This window comes from Aulonocara sp. 'chitande type north' Nkhata Bay, linkage group LG14, assembly GCF_057382095.1.
Source record: "Aulonocara sp. 'chitande type north' Nkhata Bay isolate Kocher_YH1m ecotype deep benthic linkage group LG14, A_spYH_male_GT1.1, whole genome shotgun sequence".
Classification (NCBI taxonomy): Eukaryota; Metazoa; Chordata; class Actinopteri; order Cichliformes; family Cichlidae; genus Aulonocara; species Aulonocara sp. 'chitande type north' Nkhata Bay.
The window spans coordinates 899661-925105 of NC_141357.1; the positions used below are offsets into that span (position 1 = coordinate 899661).

A 25445-nucleotide genomic window follows, 5' to 3' on the forward strand; every position below is an offset into this window, starting at 1 on the left:
GCCATAACAATCAAAGACGCCTGACCTCTTTAATGGGGCCCCACCCGACTCCACCCGAATCCCCCCACTCATATTGCAACTGATATTTATGATTCTGTTCAAACTAACCCAGTGACGGATGCCAGTCAATAAAAATGAAGAGCAGTTATCCTTCTGGAAGTGAAAAAAACAAAAAAATGGTGAAGAAAAAAAGCAAGACACTGAAGTCTAATACTAAATAACTTCATATTACCAGTCTGTAACATCACAGTCATCAGCATCATATTATTTCTCTGATGTGATGTTTGACATTAGTGCAGCCAGCAGACTGGAAGAATGTAGAAACATGCAAAGAAACTTGGACGTGTGCTGCGATGTGACTTTTATTATATATTTTCCACGACTGCAAGTCCAGCAGGTATGGCTGGTTTCCAGTAACATACATCATCTGACGGTGAGTGCAAGGATCCATGGAGAATTTATATTTCAATGCACCAATTATGCATGTGCCCAGGAAGTGGACTTCAGGCAGAAGTATAACAGCAAGGACCTGGTTCCCAGCCCGTATCAGTCTCTACATGTATGCATTACAAAGATGTAAATTATTGTGGTGTGTGTGTGGTGTGTGTATATTTCACTACATTTTATACCTGTGGTGTAGACCACAGATAGACTGTCTTTGCAGTTTAATTGGCGTGTTTGGAGCACTGAAACCTCCAACTTGCTTACTGCTATGTGAGTGATGTCTCATTGTACTGCCCAGCTGCTTGTTATTGTCTAACCCATAACTATTTTTATATAAGGCCTTCTATGGAAATCTGAGCTTCGGGTCGAAACACTGAGTCGCTGTAAATTCTGTGCCACCATAAAGGAGACTTTGAAGAGCCACGGGCAAGTACTGAGTGACCAGGGATTAATGCAGGGGTCCATCCAGGTGATGTGACTGGAATAAACTGTATCGCATGTATTACAGCACCTCACAACCCCATTTGCAACAAAAGACAAAGTCATGAGCACCATCTAGTGGTGCAAAAGGGCATTTCCCCTCAGCTTAGATCCCTCTCCCCGTCACATCTTTGAACTGAGATGAAGGTTATCAGGTTATTTCTCATTTTTGACCTCAGCAGTGACCGAGGTGGAAAAATGCCAAATGTTAGACTGCTCCTGGTTGGCTGGCTCTGCCTTAAACTGAAAGGGAACAATTGACAGTTCTCATTATAGAGTAGTCAGTAACTTTGTTTGTTGCTGGAGACACAGGAGGACACATAAGACGAGGGTCTGCTGGTGTGTGTGTGAGGAGGCTTCTTGTTAGATCAAAGTTGTCAGGTTTAACATCAAGACGCTGATGGTAAAACAATCAGCTCTAGGCTGAACTAACTAGACTTTACTCACACTAGCTACATCCATTTTTATCTACGGTCTGCTTCAAAATCATTTCATCAGTGACTCATACGAGAACTCGAGCAGTGGGAACAGAATCTGGATGTTTGCGTAATCAGAAGTTGGGCAAGGGGAGATGACTACAGAGAGTTTGTGTGTGAACCTGTCCTCTGAGGATCGTTTGATCCCAGTAAACGGTTTCAGCAGATGTGATCTCGTAAACATGATTTATTGTCAGAGCCTGACACTGAGAAATGCTCACGGCTTCTGCTTTCTAGCCTCTGGCTAAGCAGCGTCAAACAAGCACGACAAACGTTTGAAACCCTTCCGGATGCATGAATGAACCTGACAGCGTGAAGTTTACTCAACCCAAACTTTATTGACCTTTTTAAAAAGCAAAAGCATGTTCACACAAGTGTAAAACGTGCAGGAACAGCTCTACCTGATGATTCACCAACTCATTATGACTCGTGTGAAAACAACCCAAAGGTCAAATTGTTGGCACCACTCCATATAAGACAACAAACGAACAAACACATGTTAACCACAGGTGTACACTGGAGCTCACGTCCACAAACAAAAGACAGAATGCTTACATAACACAAACACACATAGAGTCCCTAGTTGAGCCCATTTAATCCCCATGTCTTATATAATATCCCATAATAACAGCAGTACAAATCCCATACAATAAAGGAAAGTGTTTTTTAAAACTAGGATGTCATTTGTTTTTAATACATAAGCCGAGTGGTTTAAAATTAGCACCTGAAATACACTGTTTCTCATTCATGATGCAGGTGGACTCCCTGCCTGCTCAGGACTGTGTTGTATATACATATACAGATATGTTCATATATTTGGTCTGGTCAGTTTCTTTGTATGGCTCAAACTCACATGTACAGAGTCAAAGAGTCAAAACATATTAAACAAAATTGGGGAAAAAAGTCAGTATTAAAACAGACCTGAACAAACAAGGAACATGAAAAATAAAACCCCAAACAAATAAGTAAATATTAATTTTATGTCACATTTATGTTGTCGGCACTATTGGAAAACTAAAAGGATAACTAACGTGCTAACAACGAGCTGTCTTACATACATGCTGACATTCTTCTCCAAATACATCAAACAAAAAGCAATAAGTGACTGGAACACCAAACGTAGCTGGCAGATGGACTTTGACTTTGTTAACGTTTTCACCACAGCTTAAAGTAAGTGCTGGCATTAAGAGTCATTATTTTCAGCTTTGTGGTGAGTTATGCAGGAATATCAATGGGAATTTAAAAATAATGGGACACTTCTGGTAAATATCCATCAGCCAATATACTGGTGCATTCCCAATATTTATCATTTTCCAGCACAGGCACACTGGTTTGCAGAGCGGCCCACGTTCCTCCATCAGTCTTTACTCCTCTATAACCAGTGTACCATCTGCTGCAGTGACCGAGCTAACTACACATGCACATATGGAAACACATCAGACATTTAAAGACTCATACAGGAGCTTTCATGTCATTTATGAACATGACTACACTTTATTTGATCATTTTGTTTTTCTTTTCACTGCCGTGGTTTCATTTTTCAAACATCGAAACAAGAATGAAGTAATACTCGTACATTTCTGTGTTTAACCAGATTACTAATCAGTGACAACTGTTCACAGACACAGAGATGATATTTGACAGAAAAGAAAGTTATACATGCACAAGAGATCGAGGGACTCCTCGTCCCCCGGCACTACTTAATGTCCTCCGGTATCAGAGCCTCTTAACCTCTTAACGTCCACCACGTCGCCGGCACCCGTCGAGACTTAGAGCTGGGTTTTGTTTTTAGCCACATGCTAAACAGCCATATTTTCAGAAACTAGAAGATGTTACATTTTGAATGAAGTGTTTCACACGTGCACAGCAGTGTTTGTGTGGCTGGATGTTAACCAAACCCAAACCTAAGGCTTGACTGGTGGATTCAAGAGGTTAAAGATCCAACATGGCTTGTTCTAGGTAACAATGTCACAGCTCTCCTCAAAGAGCTCTGAGACATTAACAGCTTAAAGAGATTGGATCAGCTGGACACCCTAACTGAGGACAAGTTGTTACTCCAATGTAACAAACAATGGAAGTTTCATAGAAACCAGCTAATGAGAACCTAACATTTCTGTGCAGGTTACAGTAAACACCTGATTGCAAGTCAGGCATTTTTGCCAAACACAGAATGTCAGATGTTTCTGTAACAGGCCTGAACACATGCTTGGAGAGAAAAACACACACCAGTAATTACAGCCTCTCTAAGACAAAGACAAGCCTGAATGTACTCGAAACGTTACCGTCGGGGTCTCTGAAACGCCCTGCCAGGCAGATCAGCCGGTTCTGGGCTGCCCCCTCTGAGGAAGAAGGACAGTCGGGTTAATCGTTTCAAATTCACTCAAATTCAAATTTGTAAAAACAAAAAAATCTGAACAGAAAATTGTAGTTCAGCAGGAGATGTAGACCCAGAGCATTCTGAACCATGTTGTTCAGTTTTAAAGCACTGAAGACGAACTGTGTACTGTAGCTTGGAATCCTCATTAACTGGACCTGTCACTTTTGTACTTTTAGTCTATATGAAACACGGACAGCACTGAAGTCAAGAAGTTCCCTTCAGCTGCCTCTCCAATCTGTGCTTAATGTCTTGTTTTGTCAGCAGTGCCACACTTCCATGGATTCTTTTGTTTACAGCTTTTATGTGTGTAATCGATTCAGTGCTCGGGAATATACAGGGAGTGCAGAATTATTAGGCAAATGAGTATTTTGTCCACATCATCCTCTTCATGCATGTTGTCTTACTCCAAGCTGTATAGGCTCGAAAGCCTACTACCAATTAAGCATATTAGGTGATGTGCATCTCTGTAATGAGAAGGGGTGTGGTCTAATGACATCAACACCCTATATCAGGTGTGCAAAATTATTAGGCAACGTCCTTTCCTTTGGCAAAATGGGTCAAAAGAAGGACTTGACAGGCTCAGAAAAGTCAAAAATAGTGAGATATCTTGCAGAGGGATGCAGCAGTCTCAAAATTGCAAAGCTTCTGAAGCGTGATCATCGAACAATCAAGCGTTTCATTCAAAATAGTCAACAGGGTCGCAAGAAGCGTGTGGAAAAACCAAGGCGCAAAATAACTGCCCATGAACTGAGAAAAGTCAAGCGTGCAGCTGCCAAGATGCCACTTGCCACCAGTTTGGCCATATTTCAGAGCTGCAACATCACTGGAGTGCCCAAAAGCACAAGGTGTGCAATACTCAGAGACATGGCCAAGGTAAGAAAGGCTGAAAGACGACCACCACTGAACAAGACACACAAGCTGAAACGTCAAGACTGGGCCAAGAAATATCTCAAGACTGGTTTTTCTAAGGTTTTATGGACTGATGAAATGAGAGTGAGTCTTGATGGGCCAGATGGATGGGCCCGTGGCTGGATTGGTAAAGGGCAGAGAGCTCCAGTCCCACTCAGACGCCAGCAAGGTGGAGGTGGAGTACTGGTTTGGGCTGGTATCATCAAAGATGAGCTTGTGGGGCCTTTTCGGGTTGAGGATGGAGTCAAGCTCAACTCCCAGTCCTACTGCCAGTTTCTGGAAGACACCTTCTTCAAGCAGTGGAACAGGAAGAAGTCTGCATCCTTCAAGAAAAACATGATTTTCATGCAGGACAATGCTCCATCACACGCGTCCAAGTACTCCACAGCGTGGCTGGCAAGAAAGGGTATAAAAGAAGAAAAACTAATGACATGGCCACCTTGTTCACCTGATCTGAACCCCATTGAGAACCTGTGGTCCATCATCAAGTGTGAGATTTACAAGGAGGGAAAACAGTACACCTCTCTGAACAGTGTCTGGGAGGCTGTGGTTGCTGCTGCACGCAATGTTGATGGTGAACAGATCAAAACACTGACAGAATCCATGGATGGCAGGCTTTTGAGTGTCCTTGCAAAGAAAGGTGGCTATATTGGTCGCTGATTTGTTTTTGTTTTGTTTTTGAATGTCAGAAATGTATATTTGTGAATGTGGAGATGTTATATTGGTGTCACTGGTAAAAATAAATAATTGAAATGGGTATATATTTGTTTTTTGTTAAGTTGCCTAATAATTCTGCACAGTAATAGTCACCTGCACACACAGATATCCCCCTAAAATAGCTAAAACTAAAAACAAACTAAAAACTACTTCCAAAAACATTCAGCTTTGAGTTTTTTGGGTTCATTGAGAACATGGTTGTTGTTCAATAATAAAATTATTCCTCAAAAATACAACTTGCCTAATAATTCTGCACTCCCTGTATTTGTTAAAACATGTCCTACTAACACCGCTGAACGAAGCGCCGAATGTGCATGAATTCTTTTGGTGACGTGGCAAACACACGAACGCTCTGCTACTTGATTCTAACCTGTTGCCAAGTCTCTTTTACACTGCTGCAAATGCACCAATAAAATCACTAACATCAGTTTCACGTTGGCACTTTTCATGTCTCTCATTATGTTTTGCTCCACATGGTGGCTGGTCAGCAGTCCCACACTGCCGTGAAGGATGGACTGAAGTCTAACATTGTTGTTGCAGGAACATAAATACTGATGTTTCTTACACTCCTTCAGTCAACTGTTGAGTCTGCTTGTTTTCATTCTGCCAAACTTGGAAGCATGAGTGGATAATTGCCTATTTACAGTTGATGATAAAATCATTAGTCTCTCCTGTCAAGTGTGAGACTTACGAACTGATTAGCATCAGTGGGGCCAATGATTCGGTGTGAAGTCCACGCAGAAGCTCAGATTCATCCTGGGTCGTTATTTCTTTATACTCTTACAATTTAGTGCTGCCTTACAAAACAGCTTGTCTTGAAATACGTGAGGACTATTTAAGTGTGTAAATGTCACCTGGCTCGAGAGGTCAGAAGAAACAATGTATGAATAGTGCTGCAGCAATGTGTGTTTCATGGTTACTGCGAGACTCACCATGACATGAAGGTAGCTGCACATCTGCAGCACACACTCCAGAGTCTCCATCATTTGCTCTCGGCGGAGTGTGCGGAGCTTGCTGTGACCGAGGGATTCGTTGCTTTCCACCTCACAGATGGTGGCCTTCAGAGCAATGGAAGCACACTGTACCACACTCATCCCTGCAGAAACACAGAGGGCTGCAGGATAATGGTGCTTCTAAGCATAACTGCAATCAGTTGCAGACAAAAACAGGAAGTGCAGCTTTCAGGTTTTTAGTCACTGTGACTGAAGTTTTGTTGTCTTCTGTTCTCGCGTGCTTTGCTCTTTACACTCATTTGTGTTAAAGATGAAAAAAGGAAACCTTGTTCTATTCTAGTTGATGACAGTTGGCTAGTCAGTCATGGCTAACCATGCTGTAATGACTAAAGCCATTAAATAAACAAGAGGTCACTGTTTGTGGATTTTAAGCACTGCCAGATGTCTTTCTTTGGCTTTGTTCTACAGCACATGAGAGGAAGCCACAAAGAAAGTGCTGCTGTTTAAAGACGGACATGTTGCTGGCACACTAACATAGAAGATCGTGCAATGACAAAGGCGTCTTTGGCATCAAAGCTCTTACTTTTCTCTCTCTTAGTTCTGTGTTGTCTTCTTATATAACCATGTTCTGCATTTATCGTCTCATTATGTTTTTGAAACAGTGATGCACGAATAAAATGATCTGAAAGCTTTAAAGATTTGAGGACTTACCAGAGTTATCAGTAGCTTCGACGTCCACATATATGCCATCCATCATTGCACGCATTAGAACCTGTTAGAAAACATTTGAATACATCTGGATTGAATACAGTAGATAAGAAGCAAAGGTTGATCAGCCCAAACTTGACGCCATGCATCAAAGTACAGCCAGAGCTTACATTACAGCACCACTCTGGAATTCAGTGAGCCCTTTAGCCTGAGCCCTCTGTCATACATGTTTGTACTGTGAGGACAGACTTTAGAAAAATAAAAATACGGCAACTTTTTAAATATCTTTAACAATTTGCACAGTGAACTACACAACCTTAATTTTTCATCACAGCTGTTTTCTAAGCCTCGTCTCTGACAGTAACTTGTAATGCTTCTTGACTTGCTTGTAAACTGTGCAGAAAGATGGGACACAAAAGCAAAAGCCCAACAGCAGACGTACTGTCACACAGTCAGGTTCTTTCTCTATACAAGCAGAAATGATAACGGCTCTGACCTCCAGGACTCTGATGTAGCCGCTCTCAGCGCTGAGGTGGAGGCATGATTTTCCTGCGTTGTTCGTCTCATTGACGTTGGCTCCCAGATAGATCAGATCGGCCACCATCAGGTGGTGGTTGTGTTTTGATGCATAGAGAAGAGGAGTCTGAACAGAGAGCAAAGGAAAGCATGAAGCTATGAACTGAACATGTTGGTGCAGAACGCACTCAAGTCTTTGAATAGTTACCATGAATGTGGCTGCAAAACAACATCTAGGAACAAGACGTTGTGCAAACTGATGGAAGACTTAGTGGTTACCTGTTAATTACATACTGATGGGTAACACCTGATATGGACCTTAACATGTGCAATAACACACAGATAGAACAGTGAAGCTGAATACGTGCAGCTCTGTACGCAGGAGGTGAGAGGAGCGTCACAGGGAGTCATGGTGGTGGTGGTGGTGGTGGTGGTGGTGGTGGGGGGGGGGGGGGGGTGTCAATCATTCTCCACTTAAACCAACGGCAAAAATAAAAAGTATACGAAAGCTTTTTGAAATACAGCGATGAGTCACATATGTGCCTGAAGAATCCACACGTTCTCACTTCCAGAGTGTAACATTTTACGCTAGGTATCGCCGATATGTTACGCTTCTGCGCACCCAACACTTCCCTAGATTACCAGATCGGAAAAATGAGGAAACATGAGAACCATTTGGAATGAATCTACACATGTACGTTCGTTTTACTTCAATCGTTTGGGAAAACAGTATGTAACGTGAAAGTGCTGGTTACGTTTAGGGATAAGGTTATGGTTAGTGCTGGAAGACGTGGCTGGAGCGTGCGTTACTGCGGGAGCGTCATTCTCCTGGATTTCACCCGGCGCGTAGCATAAGAACATGGGCGGTCAGAGTGCACTATACAGGTCATCGGATGTTCAAGATGGGCTTTACGTCTACCAACAACTGCTCACACTGCCAAACCAATTCACCGGACAATTATATCCACGCTCTTTGGTTCTGTCCACCAGTTCAGAAGTTTTGGCGCGAGATATGTGAAGACTTATCGAAGTGTCTGAAATGTAACATTCCAACTTCCCCCTTAGTGTGTTTGTTGGGCAGCTTAGATAATGTCACTTCAGAAAAGAATATCGCCCATATGGTTTTCACTGCCCTATGCATAGCCAAGAAAACAGTCCTCATGAACTGGAAAAATAAAAATAATCTTAATTCTAACCAATATAGAAATTATCTATTAGATTACATTAGTCTTGATACAGCCTCTGCCACCACATCAGATCAATTGCTCTGGGCTCCTTTGATCAGCTCCATCACCTAGTGGGGGTGGGGGGTCATAGTTTGGTCCCGCCTTCACTGTTGTGATTGGTGTGGGGGTAGGGACAGGCTTAGGGCGTCGGGGGGTTCCCCGGAGGCATCTTCCTTGGGGGGCTCAACCCGGGGTAGCGGTCATGTCCGGTTAGGGGCTCTGTTGGCTCTCCGGTGACTGTTTCCTCGCGGCTGCGTGTAGCGGGGCTAGGGGAGGGTCTGTGCTGACGGACGTGGGTTACTGACCTGGTAGCCTGTCTGCCCCTGGGTGGGTCCGGGATGGGCGTGAGGTTCTGGGGGCGCTCCGTCTCTGGGCTGGGACCCGGACCGGGCCTCGGGGGCTTGGGTCCTGGTTGGTGTGTTGCCGGGGTTGTGGGCGGGTGGGTGCATGGGGGCCCAGCCCTGGAGCAGGGTGCCGCCGGTGCGTCGAGCCACCTGGGGGGCTCTTCAACTGGTGGGGGAGATTGTCACACCTTGCAGGAGCTTTCCTCTCCTCAGGAGCTGCCTCTGCAGGAGGGGGAGATACAGGAGAGGTGGAGGAAGATCTCAGCCTGGGTGTTTATTGTCTTATGTAGTCTGGAAGAAGAGTGGATGGTGGGGTGGGTGCAGTTTTCTCTGTGGTGGGGTTGGGTGGACTGTCCCGGGCTCTGTGGGGCCGGGAGGCGCTGCTGCACTGGGCCCCGGTCTGGATGGGCCTGGGCCCCCTTTCCCTGGCGGGTCGCGGAGTATGGGGGTGCCTACTGGGGTCAGCGGGGGAGCTGGCCCCAGGGAGGGGTTACCTGCCCCTCCCTTCCTTCCCTCCCCATCTCCAGCTGCCTCCCCCTTCCCGCTCCACCACAACCACCCACACATGCAGGGCCTTGGAGTAGGGGTGTGTCACCAGGGTGCAGAGGAGGCTACCCCCCCCCCCCCCCCCCCCCTCTGTCCCCTTCTGGCTGCCTCTGCCTCAATTTTATCCCACAACTTAGACATTCACATTACTCACACTCTCATTACACATACATATAGGATCTTGGGGGTGGGCACGATACACGGACTCCAAATTACCATCAGGGTGTACACCCCACCCCTGGCGTCGTTGCCCACCTCTCAATGTTAAATACACTTAGACATTGAGGGCTAGCAGGAGGGACCATGTGCTTACCTGCTGCTCTCTGGCAGGTAGCTCCATGCCCTCCTGGGTTTTAAATGCACCTTAGAACACACATGCATCAACACTACAATGAGCAGGTGGAGGGAGGTTTGGAGTCTTCTCTCACCCCCATTCTCTGCGACCTGCTGGAGCGGGGGGGCTAGGAGGAGGAGTTGGACGTCCGACTGCGGTCTGGAGTGTGGGGCCTCCCTGCTGCTGCGGAGTCGGGGCGGTCTGCCTCCCCCCACCGCAGGGAAAAGGGTAACACCACCTGGGTCTGGGTGCAGTTCCCCCTCCAGGGGCAAAGGTACCTGGACCCGGTTTGTAGAGTACGCTTGGGGAGTGTGATCGTGTGTACAGCGTCTCTTTATGTCTGTCTCCACGTTGGTTGAGTGTGGAGTAAGTGCATATGAGAGCATGAGGGTGGGAATGGATGTTTGTATCTGTGTGTGCCTGTATGTCTGTGTCTATATGTCAGGCTGGGTATCAGACGCCCTCCAAGGTTTGGAGGCCTATCTCCCCCTACCCCCTACCCCCTCCCTCAGACATCGGTGCGTTGGTGGTTCTTTGTGTCCGGGGATGGGCGTCCAGGTACACGCCGGCTCACTCCTTGGCGGCCGCTTATCGGGGCCTGGAGCCTGGGGCTCGCTCGGGCCACTTCGGAGGTGGGGTGCCCCCGGCCTCTCGGCCTGGGGCTCGGTCATTCAGGCACGGCTGGCTGCCGGCGGAGCTCACGGGCGCGTCACTGCAACTCCCCCTGGCTTCTGCTCCGCGGCTGCTGAGTGAGCCCTCATCTGGGACTCTCCTCAGCTCTTTCTGGGACAGTGGCGCGGCTGCCCCTCTGTTGGTCTTCCTTGGTCTCTTGTGTTCTGGGGGCCTCTGGATGTCTGGAGTTTTGATCTCCTCCATACCTGCTTCATGCCCTGGAGGACGGGGCTGTGGCCCCCCCACACCCTCTAGCAGATCATTACATGAAGGAACCTTTTAAAAAAACAAGCTCGTCCATGCTCACAGGTGTACACACGGGTGATCACACCCACAAACTACACCCTTTTTGGCTCCTACCTCAAAGCACACTGTGTTCTGTTGATCTTATGTGCTGCACAATAATGTTTAACATTTAGTATTTACTGTCATGTTCCCATATATCATTGTGATGTTGTTTATTCTATTACGCTTGTTCTCTTCTGCTTGTTTTCTTTTTTCTTTCTCAGCAGGTGATCCAGGTGATTGATATATGCATTTTTTTTTCTCTGCCCGTTCTGTTGGTTTTTGTCTTTTGCCCTTCTCCCCCGTCCCTCTTCTCAGCTGTTTCTCTTTCCCTCTTTCTTTCTCCCCTTCTTTCCCCCAGTCAAGTCTGTCCCGTATTCAGTAAGTGAAAATAAAATAAACAATAAAAGGTGAATCAAATGGACCATTACGGCAAGGCTGGGATGGTCAATTTGGTAAAGTAAATCCGTTGGGCATCTTTCTTTGCCTTTAGACAATAATTCTGATGCAAAAGAGCCAAACAGGACAGGCAAAAAAAACCCAAAAAACAAACAAACAAAAAAAAACAAAAACATGGGCGGTCACCTGTCGCGCTCCTCAGGAATGCCGTGGGACGTGACAAATCGTCATCATATTACGCCTCAGGAGGGAGAACGGGCTGGAAGAATCTTAGTTGAACAGGTGACACAGTATTAAGTTCATATTTTAAACGTCTTTATCCCCCGTGCTTGTTATCTGCACATGGCTAACAGGGAAAACCACGAGGACACATTAGCTAATGCAGGATTTCAAAGGCCATGTTACGGCTGTGGCCATAAGAACACTGTGTGGGCTGTTTGTTCTGTGTCTCTTTACTGTGTTTAAGACTCTTTACAGGTCCCTCCCCTAATGAAGAGTAGTGAGCAGCTGATTGGACCATGGAACAGGTGACCACATTCAAAAAGCCGCTCTGACAGCTCCAGGGAGAGAGAGAGAGAGAGAGAGTGTGTGGAACGAGCGAGTAGCCTGACAGCCGTCGCAGTCCTGACCCTGGTTTTCCCAGCCTGTGTTTATCTTGTGTATTTGTGGGAGTGTGAATTGTAAAAGCCGCTCCTAGTGCATTAGCTGAGAGCTTAGGCACTCGTGGGCTGAAGCGGAAGGGGTGAGCTGCCTTTTCTTTTGGAATCGTTTTCTCCTGTTTTCTTGGTCAGGGAGCGAGGGATAGCTCTGTCATTTGTTTGTTCTTTTTTCTTTCTTAGGGTTTAGTTAGTCTTTTCTGGTGGGACTTAGTTGGTTTTGTTTATTATTTTGGCCTGGGCTCACCCTGGAGCTATGCTTCTTGTCCTTAAATAAAATCACTTTTTTTACTCACAACTGGTTTGGCTGTTTGGCTTGGGAACCAGGGCGGGGATTTGTCTCTCTCTCCTCCAACCTTATGTGCGTCCCTACCCGCCTAGACTAGGGGCGTAACATAAATGGGGGCTCGTCCCTTTTCGTTCGTGTGATTGGTTCGTTTCCTTTTTGCGTTTGTGGTGGGGGGGAAACGTCGTGCACGAGTTTTGCGGCTCTGGAGTGCGCGGATGCGGTTGGGTGTCTGCGGAGTTGTGTTTTCCTTTTTCGCTTTGCTCGTGATGTCGTTTGACATGGATGATTTTGCGCAACGTCCCTCCATTGAAAAGTTGGAGCGGTGCACAAAAGCAGATTTGTTGGTAGTGGCTAACTTATTCAGGGTGGATGTTCCGTTGAATGCTAAGAAGGCGGAAATTAAACACTGTTTGGTGGAGAGACTGGTGGACAGGGGAGTGTTTGGGGGGCAGAAAACCTCGCCGAGTGGGTCTGGGAGTTTGGAGACGGCAGTGTCTATTCAGACACCTGGTCAGAGCATATGGAGACACTCACTGATGTGTTCCATCGCTTGGAAAGGGCATCCCTCACCCTCAACCTCGCCAAGTGTGATTTTGGGAGTTTGGAGACGGCAGTGGGGGCGGAAGCTGCTGGGGCCGTCCCGAAGCCTTCCAAGGGGCGGATGCCGTCGGGGGCGGAAGCTCCTGTCGCCATTCAGTCTCCTGTATTTGACCCGGCTGGCCAGGTTGGGGCGGGTTTGGTGACGGAGGATCTCAGGCTTGCCCTTCGCTTGAAGGAGGTGGAGTTGGCGGCTAAGGCTAAGGAAGTCGAGCTCATGCATCTCCGCATTCGAGCTATGGAGCTTGATCGTTCTCGAGCGAGTGACGCTGCTCCCGTTTCTGTAAGTACACTCCCCGACACTCCCACCATAGACCAGTTTAACGCTAGCAAACAGATTGTTTTGGTACCTCCTTTTAGGGAAGGAGAGGTTGACTCATATTTCACTGCTTTTGAGCGCATCGCAACCACTTTAAAATGGCCAAAGGACGTCTGGAGTCTGTTGCTGCAATGCAAATTAATAGGAAGAGCGCAGGAGGTCTGTGCGAGTCTTTCTATTGCGGACAGCTTGGATTATGAGGTTGTCAAATCCACTATTTTGCGGGCTTATGAACTTGTCCCAGAGGCGTATCGACAGAAGTTTCGTGCCTGTCGCAAGTTTGATAGTCAAACGTTTGTGGAATTTGCACGTGAGAAAACTGTCTTATTTGACAAGTGGGTGGCTGCCAGTCACGCGGAGGACTTTACTCAGCTAAAGGAGTTGATCCTGCTGGAAGAGTTCAAGACATGTCTCCCTGAAAACATTGTCGTGTATCTTAATGAGCAGAAGGTGGGGTTACTGACTAAAGCCGCGGTCCTTGCCGACGAGTTTGTGTTAACTCATCGTGCTGCACTTTCGACAGAGCGCCGTGAGTACACTTCCTCACCTCGTCCTGTCAGAAGTTATAGGGTTTCCCCTAAGCGCCAGACACGTTCTGCTGCTATTCCTATGTCAGATCGCAAATGTTTTTATTGTCATGAAATCGGGCACCTCGTTGCTGCTTGCCCATCACTACAGCGCAGGGAGCAGGCCAACACGGTGAGGAAGCCGAAAAGTGTGGGTTTCGTTCGTTCTATGTCAGCTTCCACTTCACCTAGCAATGGAGTGGGAAGTGAAGGCTTTGATGAGAGCTACCGCCCTTTTGTGTCGGAGGGGTTTGTTTCGTTGAATGAAAAAGAGGAGGATCGGGTGCCGATCATGATTCTGCGTGACACTGGGGCCGCGCAGACTTCTACCTTTTTCTGATGACTCTTTTTGTGGTTCGGATGCTCTTGTCTGGGGTGTAAAAATGGATGTACTGCGTGTGCCACTGCACAATGTGTTTCTTCAATCGCCGCTCGTTTCGGGTTCGGTACCGGTTGGCGTGCGCGACCAGTTGCCAGTGCCCGGAGTTGCGATGATTCTGGGGAATGATTTGGCTAACGGAAAAGTGTTTTCTACCCCGAGAGTGGTTGAGATACCGGTGCCTGATATTTCATTACCTAACCCTGTCGCTGAGGAGCATTCCTCCTCTGTTTTTCCTGCTTGCGCGGTAACTCGTGCGCATAGGCGCAAGTACGGTGACGTGGATTTATCTGATTCTTTTCTCTGTGCTGGTGGTGGGCCGGAGTCTGAATCTGAAACCCGTGTTCCACTGACGGGCGACTCTGAGGCGATGCTGCCTATTAGCCCATCAGTGACACCTCAACTGTCTTTGGAAATCAACAAAAAGGAATTGGTTTCGGCACAGCAGAGTGACCCAACTCTTGTGAGTTGTTTTTCCGCTGCCAACTCTAGCGACCAGTACCCTCGTGTTTATAGTGTCGAGGATGACGTGTTGATGCGTACTTGGTATCCGCCTACAGCTGGTGATTTGGGTTGGAATGTGTTTAAACAGGTTCTGGTGCCTCAACAGTACCGACCCAAAGTTCTTGGTCTTGCCCATGACAGTTTTTCTGGACATTTAGGTATTAGGAAAACCTATCACCGCATTCTGCGTCATTTCTTTTGGCCAGGATTGAAGAATGACGTTGCTCAGTATTGTCGTTCTTGTCACACCTGTCAGATTAGTGGTAAGCCTAACCAAGTCATTCCACCCGCTCCATTACACCCTATTCCAGTTTTAGGGGAACCTTTTGAACACATCCTCATCGACTGCGTTGGTCCGCTCCCTAAAACAAAATCGGGTCACCAGTACCTCTTGACTCTGATGTGTGTTGCTACCCGTTTTCCCGAGGCAATTCCGTTGCGCACCCTTAAGGTTAAACCAGTTGTTAAGGCATTGGTGAACTTTTTCTCTATTTTTGGTTTACCAAAAGCTGTTCAAACTGACCAAGGCTCTAATTTCATGTCTAGGATTTTTGCTCAGGTTTTGCAGTCACTTGGCATTAAACATCGGAAATCTAGTGCCTATCATCCGGAGTCGCAAGGTGCGCTCGAGCGGTTTCATCAGACATTGAAATCGATGATGCGGAAATTTTGCCTTGAGTCTCAAAAGGAGTGGGATGAGGGGTTGCCGCTGCTTCTTTTAGCAGTGAGAGAAAGTGTGCAGGAGTCGTTAGGATTTAGCCCTGCTGAGCTGGTGTTCGGTCACACAGTGCGTGGCCCCTTGCGATTGCTTAAGGAGAACTTCCTGTCCGACACTGTTGCCCCTAAGGAAAATGTGTTAGACTATGTGAGCTCTTTCAGAGAGCGTTTGCATAAAGCGTGCGCAATTGCACGGGATGCTCTCAGTGCAACACAAGGTAGGATGAAGAGGAAGTTTGATGTGAAGGCTGTGCAGCGAAAATTTGAGGTTGGTGATAAAGTTTTAACACTTTTACCGGTCCCTGGATCTTCCCTTCAGGCCAAGTTCAGTGGTCCGTATACAGTGCAGGCGAAATTGAGTGATACGGATTATGTCATCGACACCCCAGAGCGAAGGAAAAAGTGCCGTGTGTGTCATATTAATATGATGAAGCCCTACTTTGCTGGTGGTGTGTCAACAGTTGCGACTGTGGGGGTGCCGGTTTCCGAAACTCGGTATGACCCAGTAGGTGACGATTTGGTTTTCGGTTGTGCTGTGGGCTGCGCACGACTTAGGAATTCTGAAATCCTACGTGATTTAAGGTCACATTTAACTGGGGTAGACGATGATGTCCGAAATGACGTGTGTCGGTTGATTGAAAATCATCCTAATCTTTTCTCGGACACTCCATCCTGTACCACCGTGTTGGAGCATGATATCGATGTGGGGGACCATCCTCCAATCAAACAGCATGCCTACCGGGTGAATCCCACTAAGCGTGCTCTTTTCCAGACAGAAGTCTCTTATCTGTTGGAGAATTGTCTTGCTGTCCCTAGCTCTAGTGCGTGGAGTTCCCCATGTCTCCTAGTGCCTAAAGCGGATAAGACCCCACGGTTTTGTACAGATTTTCGGAAGGTGAACAGTGTGACCAAGCCTGACTCCTATCCTCTGCCCAGAATGGAGGATTGTGTTGATAGGGTCGGTTCTGCGACCTTCGTTACCAAGCTGGACTTGTTAAAGGGCTATTGGCAAGTTCCCCTAACATCACGTGCGGCCGAAATCTCTGCTTTTGTTACTCCTGACCATTTTCTCCAGTACACTGTCATGCCTTTCGGGTTGCGCAACGCTCCCGCCACATTTCAACGGCTCATGAATATCGTGCTGGGCGGCGTCTGCAAGTGTGAAGTGTATTTGGATGACATTGTCGTCTATTCAGACACCTGGTCAGAGCATATGGAGACACTCACTGATGTGTTCCATCGCTTGGAAAGGGCATCCCTCACCCTCAACCTCGCCAAGTGTGATTTTGGTAAAGCCATGGTAACGTACTTAGGAAAGCAGGTGGGTCAGGGGCAAGTGCGCCCTATCTCGGCCAAAATCCAGGCCATACTGGATTTTCCTGCCCCTCAGACTAGGCGTGAGCTTCGCCGTTTCCTCGGCATGGTGGGCTACTACCGGAGTTTCTGTCAAAACTTCGCGGACGTGGTCGCACCTCTCACTAGCCTCACTAGTGTGTTGAGACCTTTTGTGTGGACCTCTGCGTGTCAGAGTGCGTTCCGGGCTGTTAAGACTCTCCTGTGCAGTGCGCCAGTGCTGGCCGCCCCTGATTTTGCACGCCCTTTTAAGTTGGAAGTGGACGCCAGTGCAAACGGGGCAGGTGCCGTATTGCTGCAGGAAGACCATCATGGTGTGGATCACCCAATCGGCTATTTCTCAAAGAAATTCAATGTCCATCAGCGAGGGTACAGCACGATTGAGAAAGAGGCCCTCTCTCTGCTGTTTGCATTGCAGCATTTCGAGGTGTATGTCGGTGGCAGTCCCTCGCCTGTGATTGTTTATACCGACCACAATCCCTTGGTATTCCTAATGCGGATGCGGAACTCGAACCAAAGGCTGATGAGGTGGTCCCTCCTGGTGCAGGACTTCAATTTGGAAATCCGTCATAAAAAGGGCACAGAGAATGTGTTAGCGGATGCCCTATCCCGTGTTTTCCCTTAAACATGACTGTCCAAAACATCTACAAAGGAGATGTCTTTGATTTTGGGAAGGGGGGTGTTACGGCTGTGGCCATAAGAACACTGTGTGGGCTGTTTGTTCTGTGTCTCTTTACTGTGTTTAAGACTCTTTACAGGTCCCTCCCCTAATGAAGAGTAGTGAGCAGCTGATTGGACCATGGAACAGGTGACCACATTCAAAAAGCCGCTCTGACAGCTCCAGGGAGAGAGAGAGAGAGAGAGAGTGTGTGGAACGAGCGAGTAGCCTGACAGCCGTCGCAGTCCTGACCCTGGTTTTCCCAGCCTGTGTTTATCTTGTGTATTTGTGGGAGTGTGAATTGTAAAAGCCGCTCCTAGTGCATTAGCTGAGAGCTTAGGCACTCGTGGGCTGAAGCGGAAGGGGTGAGCTGCCTTTTCTTTTGGAATCGTTTTCTCCTGTTTTCTTGGTCAGGGAGCGAGGGATAGCTCTGTCATTTGTTTGTTCTTTTTTCTTTCTTAGGGTTTAGTTAGTCTTTTCTGGTGGGACTTAGTTGGTTTTGTTTATTATTTTGGCCTGGGCTCACCCTGGAGCTATGCTTCTTGTCCTTAAATAAAATCACTTTTTTTACTCACAACTGGTTTGGCTGTTTGGCTTGGGAACCAGGGCGGGGATTTGTCTCTCTCTCCTCCAACCTTATGTGCGTCCCTACCCGCCTAGACTAGGGGCGTAACAGGCCAATAGCAATATTTGGTGGATTAAAAATCTGATATTTTGATATACTGGCTGGTATTTTTTCTTTGAAACAGATGAACCATTATCATCACCTACCATGTGTTTTACATCAGCTCGGATTAGCTTGGATTAGCTACTACTTGTTTTTTGTAAGTGTTCTAAATGACAGGTTGTCAAGAGGTAAACTGCAGATTTCCCCCGTTAGACAAACTGTGCAATGTCAACACTCAATTGTCATTTTCATTTATTGGCTGTTATTAATCCCAGTACTGCTGATAAACTGGTCACGTTGTGGTGTTAGCTAACTTACTGGTTACAGGCTTAAAAGCAAAGAAAAATGATGCCTGACATGTTGCCAGGCTTGTAAAACACTGGAGGGAAATGTTGTATAAAGCAACAGATAGTTGTAATATTCATAAAAATAGAAATCTGTTTACCATGCCATCTGAGTCTTTTAGGTCCAGGCTGTTGAATGTGGCCATCCTTTTAGCAATGGCAAAGCCCAGAGCCCTCTTTCCAACACATGCTACTCTGTGAAGAATTCTGGAAGGAGAAACACAAATAAGCGATTCAAGTTTTTACTGACACAGGGCTACAGAAATGGGTAAAGGTGGGTTATGGACACTTTATTTGTTTGTGTATTAAGATCTCCATCAGCTTCTGCGGCAGCTACTCTTCCTGTGGTCTGACAAATTCTTTAACAAAAAACGTTTTCATACACGAACATCGAATACATGAAATACAATAAATGCAAATGTAACTGGAGCTGTGTCTGTGTAAACTGAAAGTTTGTCTTGTGTCCAAGGACTTCTGCACATTTGAGTGAGCTTCTTTGTGTCCTCCTTGCAGCAGACTAATTAGAGCAGTGCCCTGGTGAACGTAAGTAACAGCAGAAGACAAAAACCGAGCGTGAGTTTCCAGCATGTCAAAACGCCCTTTGAAAAAAAGGAACTTAAATGTTGAACGACAACAGATGTGACCAAACTAGTTGAAGCCTGGTTTTGCAAGTCAATCCTTCAGCACAGCTCTGAGACATCAGTTACAGGATCCCGTAAGTACATGGTTGAAAAAATGAGAGAGCGATGAAAGAAGAAGATCTCATGAATCTTTGCCAAACAGAAATTTGCTGGCAGCTTGTTGACTTTGCAGAAGACACGAAATTTGCAGTTTAGAAAGCACCATCTGGATTTTTTAAAGGTGAGATCACAAGCTGAAGTTAGACAGTGGCTCTGTCTACCTTTATGTCAACACAATGATAAAAAAACAGTACATTATGTTAGTGTAGCCAACAAGCTCAAACTTTTATTTTGAAAAGGGCCCATTACCTCAATACAAACGCATACAGATTTTTTCTAAATGACACATTTGTTGATTTTCCAGTGCATCTATCCTTTTGCTGCTAAGACAAGAGATTTATAGTTATCTGCCAAGCAGAGTGAGCAAGTATTCATCCAGAAGCTTATTAATGTCTGCCAAACGGATGTCACTGAGGGTGAACATGCTAAGGGACAAGTATTAATGGGGGTATATGCATATTTTGATCCTGTGTGGATTAGAGAAAATCCCAAATAAATTCAAACGAGTGCGCCCAGCTCTTGTTTAAATTTAACTATTAATTTAAAAATCAATAGTTCAAAAGAAATCATTAAAAGCCCAGAACGTCCATGACATTCCTGCCCATGATCACTGGATGCAAACTTTTGACCACAGCTGTACATGCACAGTTTCGACTGTCAGCTCCAGCATAAGGTTCCCTGCACCGTAAAAAAAAAATCCTAAAAAACAGTAATATCCCAGCAGCTGGGGCGCCAAAATAATACCAGAAAATAACTTTCCCATGAAAATACGGTTATTTTCAGTAATGACAATACAGTTTGTTGCCCTAATTTTACATGGGATTTTGCCTTTTCACGTGCTTTTAAACATTAAATTAGGAACAATTTAATGTGATTAAACAATGAAATTACCTATAAACAAAGTCAATGAATGCAGCAATATATACTTAAAGCCTCTGTCAGTGCGCCCCAGGGTGGCTGTGGCTACAATGTAGCTTCATCACCAGTGTGTGAATGTGTGGATGACTGGGTGTGTAAAGCGCTGTACAAATACAGGCCATTTACCATTAAATGTACAGAAATATACAGTTAACAGTTGGTTTGAATAATAATGGATTGCATTCATATAGCGCTTTATGAGACCCTCAAAGCGCTTTACAATTCCACTTTACTATTCCCCTCTGACCATCACCAGTAAAAATGTAAAATCATTCAATTTATGTGAATTTAATGATATTCAAGAAAAACAGTACAAAACTGTAAAATACGCAGTAAAAATACTTTTATATTACAATTACAATTTTTTTACAGTGTAGTAAAAATCTGTCCCTTTGCAGTAAAAGCTGGAACGACTGCGTGTGCAGGACCGTGCAGCCCAGCCGTCGGTGCGAGGTGAGAGACAGTGGTCGTAAACGATTTAACCTGCCTACCACTGCAGGAGGACAAACGAGTCGTAGTATTGTCTGGTTCCTTTTTGACTCTTAATTCTTCAGTCGTTTTTATATTTGTAAAATAACTGTAGCATTAGGCTAATGACATGTGTTGGCTAGCTTAAATGCTCTAGTTTGTTAAAAAGTTAAAAAGTAATCTGCAGCCGTGCAATAACGACGGCTGACTAACCCCGATCTGGTCCACACGAATAATTTACCCTCAGGGCTCTTTTTTGAAATAGTTCTGGTCAGTAGATGCTCTGCTAGGATAGATGTATGAGACTTAATGTTCAACAACAACATTTATATTTCATACTGTACATTACTGCAGTTTCATTTCACCTCTGTGTCTCCTGAAAATTTCAGCTAGTTTTTTTGCTCGTGGGCGTCCAATCAAGGTGAACAGTAAAAGCGCCTCCTCTTTGGTGGCCATTACCTTTAACATACATACAGAGACAGTCTTCTATCAAACTTACGTCCTGCCATGTTCATCAGCGGACAGCAGTTCTGCATCGCAGACATCCCTCAGCTGGCCCTCCTCTTTCTGCAGCTGTGTCCAGAAGAAAGCGCCGCCGTTCACGTTATATTCACTGTAATTCCTGGGACCAAACCACTCCTGCCTTTGTTCACCATTTTTGCTCACAATTCCAAAGATCGAGGGCGGGCAGCTGGGAAACATGAAGCCAGGAGGGGTCTGGTGGTACTCTGCTGTGCCTGGGGAGTAGGTCATGTAGGACGGGGGGCTGGGAATGATTTCATCGTACTCGTCACCGTTAAGTCCTGCACCGAGCGGAGACAGCGTGGTACATCAAGGGTGGAAGTAATTGCCAGTCACAGTCTCACTTTAAGGAGTAGCTTTAAAAAACATATTACCAGTTGGAGACAGCTGAGGAGAAACTGGTGGATCAGTGGGGGACAGGGGTGGGGGAGACAATGGGTTTCTGCTGCCAGTCCTGAGATCTTCTTCCAGTACTTCGACGATGATTGACAGCTCCTCCAGGCTTTGTGACGGCTGTTGTGTCTGAAAGCCAAAGAGTACTGCAGAGTATTTGAGCTGCTCTTCAAAATGACATGTAGCTTACAGCATACCAAAGCTTTGCACTTTGAAACCTTCTGGGTGGAGCAGAGTTCTGTCTTTTATAACACTGACCTTGACAGTTCGGCGCCTGGAGCTCGTTTTAGCTCGTTTTAAGTCTCCTGAGGAACAAAGAGTCAAGTATAAGTCAGCACACCTCTACGCAGGATGTTTGGCTTCTTCTTAAGCCAGGCCCAAAAGCCTGCGTGACACCATAACACCCCCAAACAACACTATAAATCTGCCACGACGGAAAATTCTCTTTAACATCACGCATGAGATGACGCACATCCATCCAACATAGGCTAACCCCACCACTGCCAACATTTTCATGCAAAGAAGCCAACCAACCCAACACACGACCTCCTCCGTGGTGCACACTGCCGCGTTAAATAAAGATTGCACTGACCTTTGGCTGTTTTGCTGCATCTGTCCTGCATTCACACAGTTGGATGATGAAGGGATAAAAACAAAGAGTGCGTCAGTGTGAATATAAATCTAAATATAATACTATACAGAACTTATACAGAAGTCCAATTTTTACCTATTCATGCAGTATTTTTTTGACCCTACAGTGAACCTAATGCAAAGCCACTTTCACTCTTTAAGCATGATTAACAGAACCTTTACTTTCAGCTCATAAACAGCCAGCACCACCATCGTGCCGTCTGAGAAGTGAGCTCACGCTGCAGACGATACATTAGATCAGTTTTCGGCTGCACATTATGAACACGGTCAGTTCTCTACCTGAGGATAAAACGGGTGTGATCGGCAGCCGGTTGTGTGCTGCTGCCTGCAGTTATCAGTTATTAAGACGCTGTTGTCATAATCTCACATTTGATGACTACAGCATGTCACATGTTACACGCACTTTCTTATTTTGCCTTGGCTTCAGTTGGTGCAGCGTTTGGGGGAACTTGTAAACCTCACTATGATTTCAGAAAACACAAGATTTCCTTTTCCAAGCAGTGAAATGTGTTTCTGTGCGGCTGTATCTTTGTCACACTTTTATTGTACGCGTGTGTTTTGAACCTCAAGCCTACCTTCAAATCTTGGCCACAGCCTTGAGTGAGGCGGATGTTTCTTAGCAGATCCTTTACTGGCATTCTGACACGGACTCCGAGGTAGACCTTGTCGTTACCATAAATGGAACGTTTGGCACCTGCAGGAAAACATGAAGGATCAGACTGCTGTGGCGCCATGACACAGAACCAGCTCTCTACAGAGCAGTGCTGATTTTCTAACTGGAAAGTAACTCAAAATGTTAGAAAACCAGCACTGCTCAGTGTTAGCCATTGTTAATCTTCTGACTAGGTTACTTTTAAAAATATAACACTGTCAAAAGTGATCATTTAACACTCAACAGTGTCATATTTAACACATAATGACTTGTAGCTGTAAGATGTGGCCGTGCTTCACCTACTGTATGACACCTATCTGAATGTCAGTGTATCATCAACACAGTATAGCGTCAGGTTTAAATGACGGATAACTTCTGCATTACAGATGCCAAAAAAGTCAACAGAACCTACAACATATACGCCTGCATAGAGTCGAAGAACTTTTCAAAATAAGACCGAAATGAAAAGAGCTCAGTCAAAGAGAAAGAATAAACGCAGCTCAAGTAAATACAATCAAATGAAATATGTTTTTAAAGGCTAAATATAGTTGCAATAAAAGAGAAAAAAAGCTCAATAAAATGCATTGAAGCAAACAAAATAAATAAACAGCATAACACAGACTGATAAGAGTAAAGTGGCTCACAGTGTAACCTGTACAAGCTCAGCTCCCTGCACTTTGCTTTTGTCTTTTCCTCAAACATGCACACAGAACGAAGCAGGTCCCATTTAAACAACACCTTTAGATGAGTGAAGTGAATCCTCACATTCCTGTTTTTAGCAGGGTTGTCAGGACTCTAGAATTCCAAACTTTGTTCCAGTTTCCATGCCTCCTTCATCGGGCTGTGGAACAGTAAGCTTCAACGTTTAAATGGATGCAGGCTAAAGTTTCAGAGCTCTGACCTGTCACCATAGACGTCTACGGCAGGACTGAGAGCTCAGTATTAAAATAATTCACTGGAAATAAAATGTTTATTTTACCACTCTGTGCCCCCAGATTAATAATTAACCACAGTGTTATATCTGACTATTATATATTTAGATTCTTTATAGATTTCCAATCACCATTTGCTAACCTCTCTGGAGTAGGCGATCACTATCTGTGCAAAAAAAGGTTGTATGATCCATTAAACGACCCTTTAAGATTGGCCACATGCTGCCAACGTCACCCTCTTCACATGGATGCGCTGCAGAAATCTGAATTTAGTACAGCGGTCTTAAACTCGCAGCCCGGGGGCCACATGCAGCCCATGTCGGCCCTACTTGTGGCCCGTATACCGATGTGAATAAATGTAAGGCAGTTTGGCCCTTGAAGGGACTTTTTTGAAACCAATATGAGCAGAGAGCACAAACATGCTGAGGCTGTGTTCGCTCAGTGAGAGAGTCACAAACTCATGTGTGCAGTTTGATTTTGTTAAATATGAACACAATGACAGGGACCAGTGTGTTTGTTTGTTTGTTCAATGAAAGACTTCAGTTAGTTAAGAGTCTATTTATACAATATTTGAAATAAAAACAAACAAACAAAACATTTTCTGAAATATTTGTGGCTGTTTTCTTGTTTGTTTGGTTGTTTTTGTGCCACTTGAACACTAAAGTGGCCCACAGCTCGTTTGATAACCAGCTTCATGTGACTGTTTAGGCTGATTTTAGGGTCAATCCAAAAATGTAAAGAAGTCCTGGCTTCATGGTGCAGGACCAAGCTCGAAGTCTGATGTCTGTTATCGCATCATAGTTTCTCTTGTCTGGAGCGCTCTCTCTAAACAACACACGCCCAGGCGCTGACAGTAGATCAGCAAACAGTCGATCTGACGACCATGCTACGTTTAAAGTCGTGTTTCTTTAGCTCAGTGTACCATTGGCTGGTTGGATATCTGTGGTAACTAGTAGTCAAACAGGTGTACCCAAAAACGTGTCCGGTGAGTTTGTAAAGTTACTACAAGCTGTTAGGAGTTCCTTAGATAAAACACACAAACAACAAAGAGAAAAGCCGAGCATCGTTCCTGTAAAAGTACAAGAGCTGCGATAAAGTCCTTTAATAATAAATGTTCTGCCTCAGAGATTTTCCTCAGAGATAAAACATCTTCTCGCCTACCTTTCTTAGTGCCTCCCACATCACGCACTGCTGCACCTGGGACAGGTGAGCCCGCCGCGGTGTCTCCCAGCAGAGCAGAGGAGTCGGCTTCTCCCCGTCTGCCCCTGCGCTCATTTATTTTGTACCGTCCTCTCATATCGTAAACAGACAAAGCTGAGTTAGCGACACACGGCTCCCACCACTGAAGCACTGACACCTGACAGCTGCTGTAGCTGGGCGGAACCTGAGCCTCGACCGGCTGCACGGCTGAGGACTCACCTGTTTGTTTGCCCACTGGCAGCTCGACGGGAACTGCACCAAAGACGATCCCGCCTGCTGCTCGATGCCCACGCCCAGCAGTGTGAATGTCACGCAGTGTTTGCATTACAGTTTTAGAGCAGGCCTCTATACCGACACTGCGCCCTGAGAGAAATGGCTACAGGACCCACGATGTTAATGTAACTGTAAATCTCTTGCTCTGATTTCGCATAGAAAGAATATGAACTCACCCTCAAGTACAGCGTTTACTCTCACCGGTTAAATAACTTGCAATACTTGAATATGAGAAAAGAAGACTAGAAAACTATGCTTTTA

General features: G+C 45.7%; 1 protein-coding gene across 2 annotated transcripts; it reads right to left on the minus strand.

Moving 5' to 3' along the window:
• Window positions 1-1728: 1728 nt before the first annotated feature.
• On the minus strand, window positions 1729-25139 carry LOC147313820 (uncharacterized). 2 transcript variants are annotated; one of them, XM_086260504.1, is made up of 11 exons: window positions 24873-25139; window positions 22703-22821; window positions 22069-22093; window positions 21735-21781; window positions 21458-21605; window positions 21061-21364; window positions 18537-18642; window positions 7561-7707; window positions 7068-7128; window positions 6336-6499; window positions 1729-3739 (listed from the first exon to the last, which is right to left on the minus strand). In XM_086260504.1, the coding sequence occupies exons 1-11, from the start codon at window positions 25006-25008 to the stop codon at window positions 3716-3718; spliced, it is 1281 nt and encodes a 426-aa protein (XP_086116630.1). In that variant the 5' UTR covers window positions 25009-25139; the 3' UTR covers window positions 1729-3715. The 2 variants fall into 2 exon arrangements, with proteins under 2 accessions (XP_086116630.1, XP_086116629.1); XM_086260503.1 differs by lacking the exon at window positions 1729-3739 and having other exon boundaries at window positions 4758-6499.
• Window positions 25140-25445: the final 306 nt, after the last annotated feature.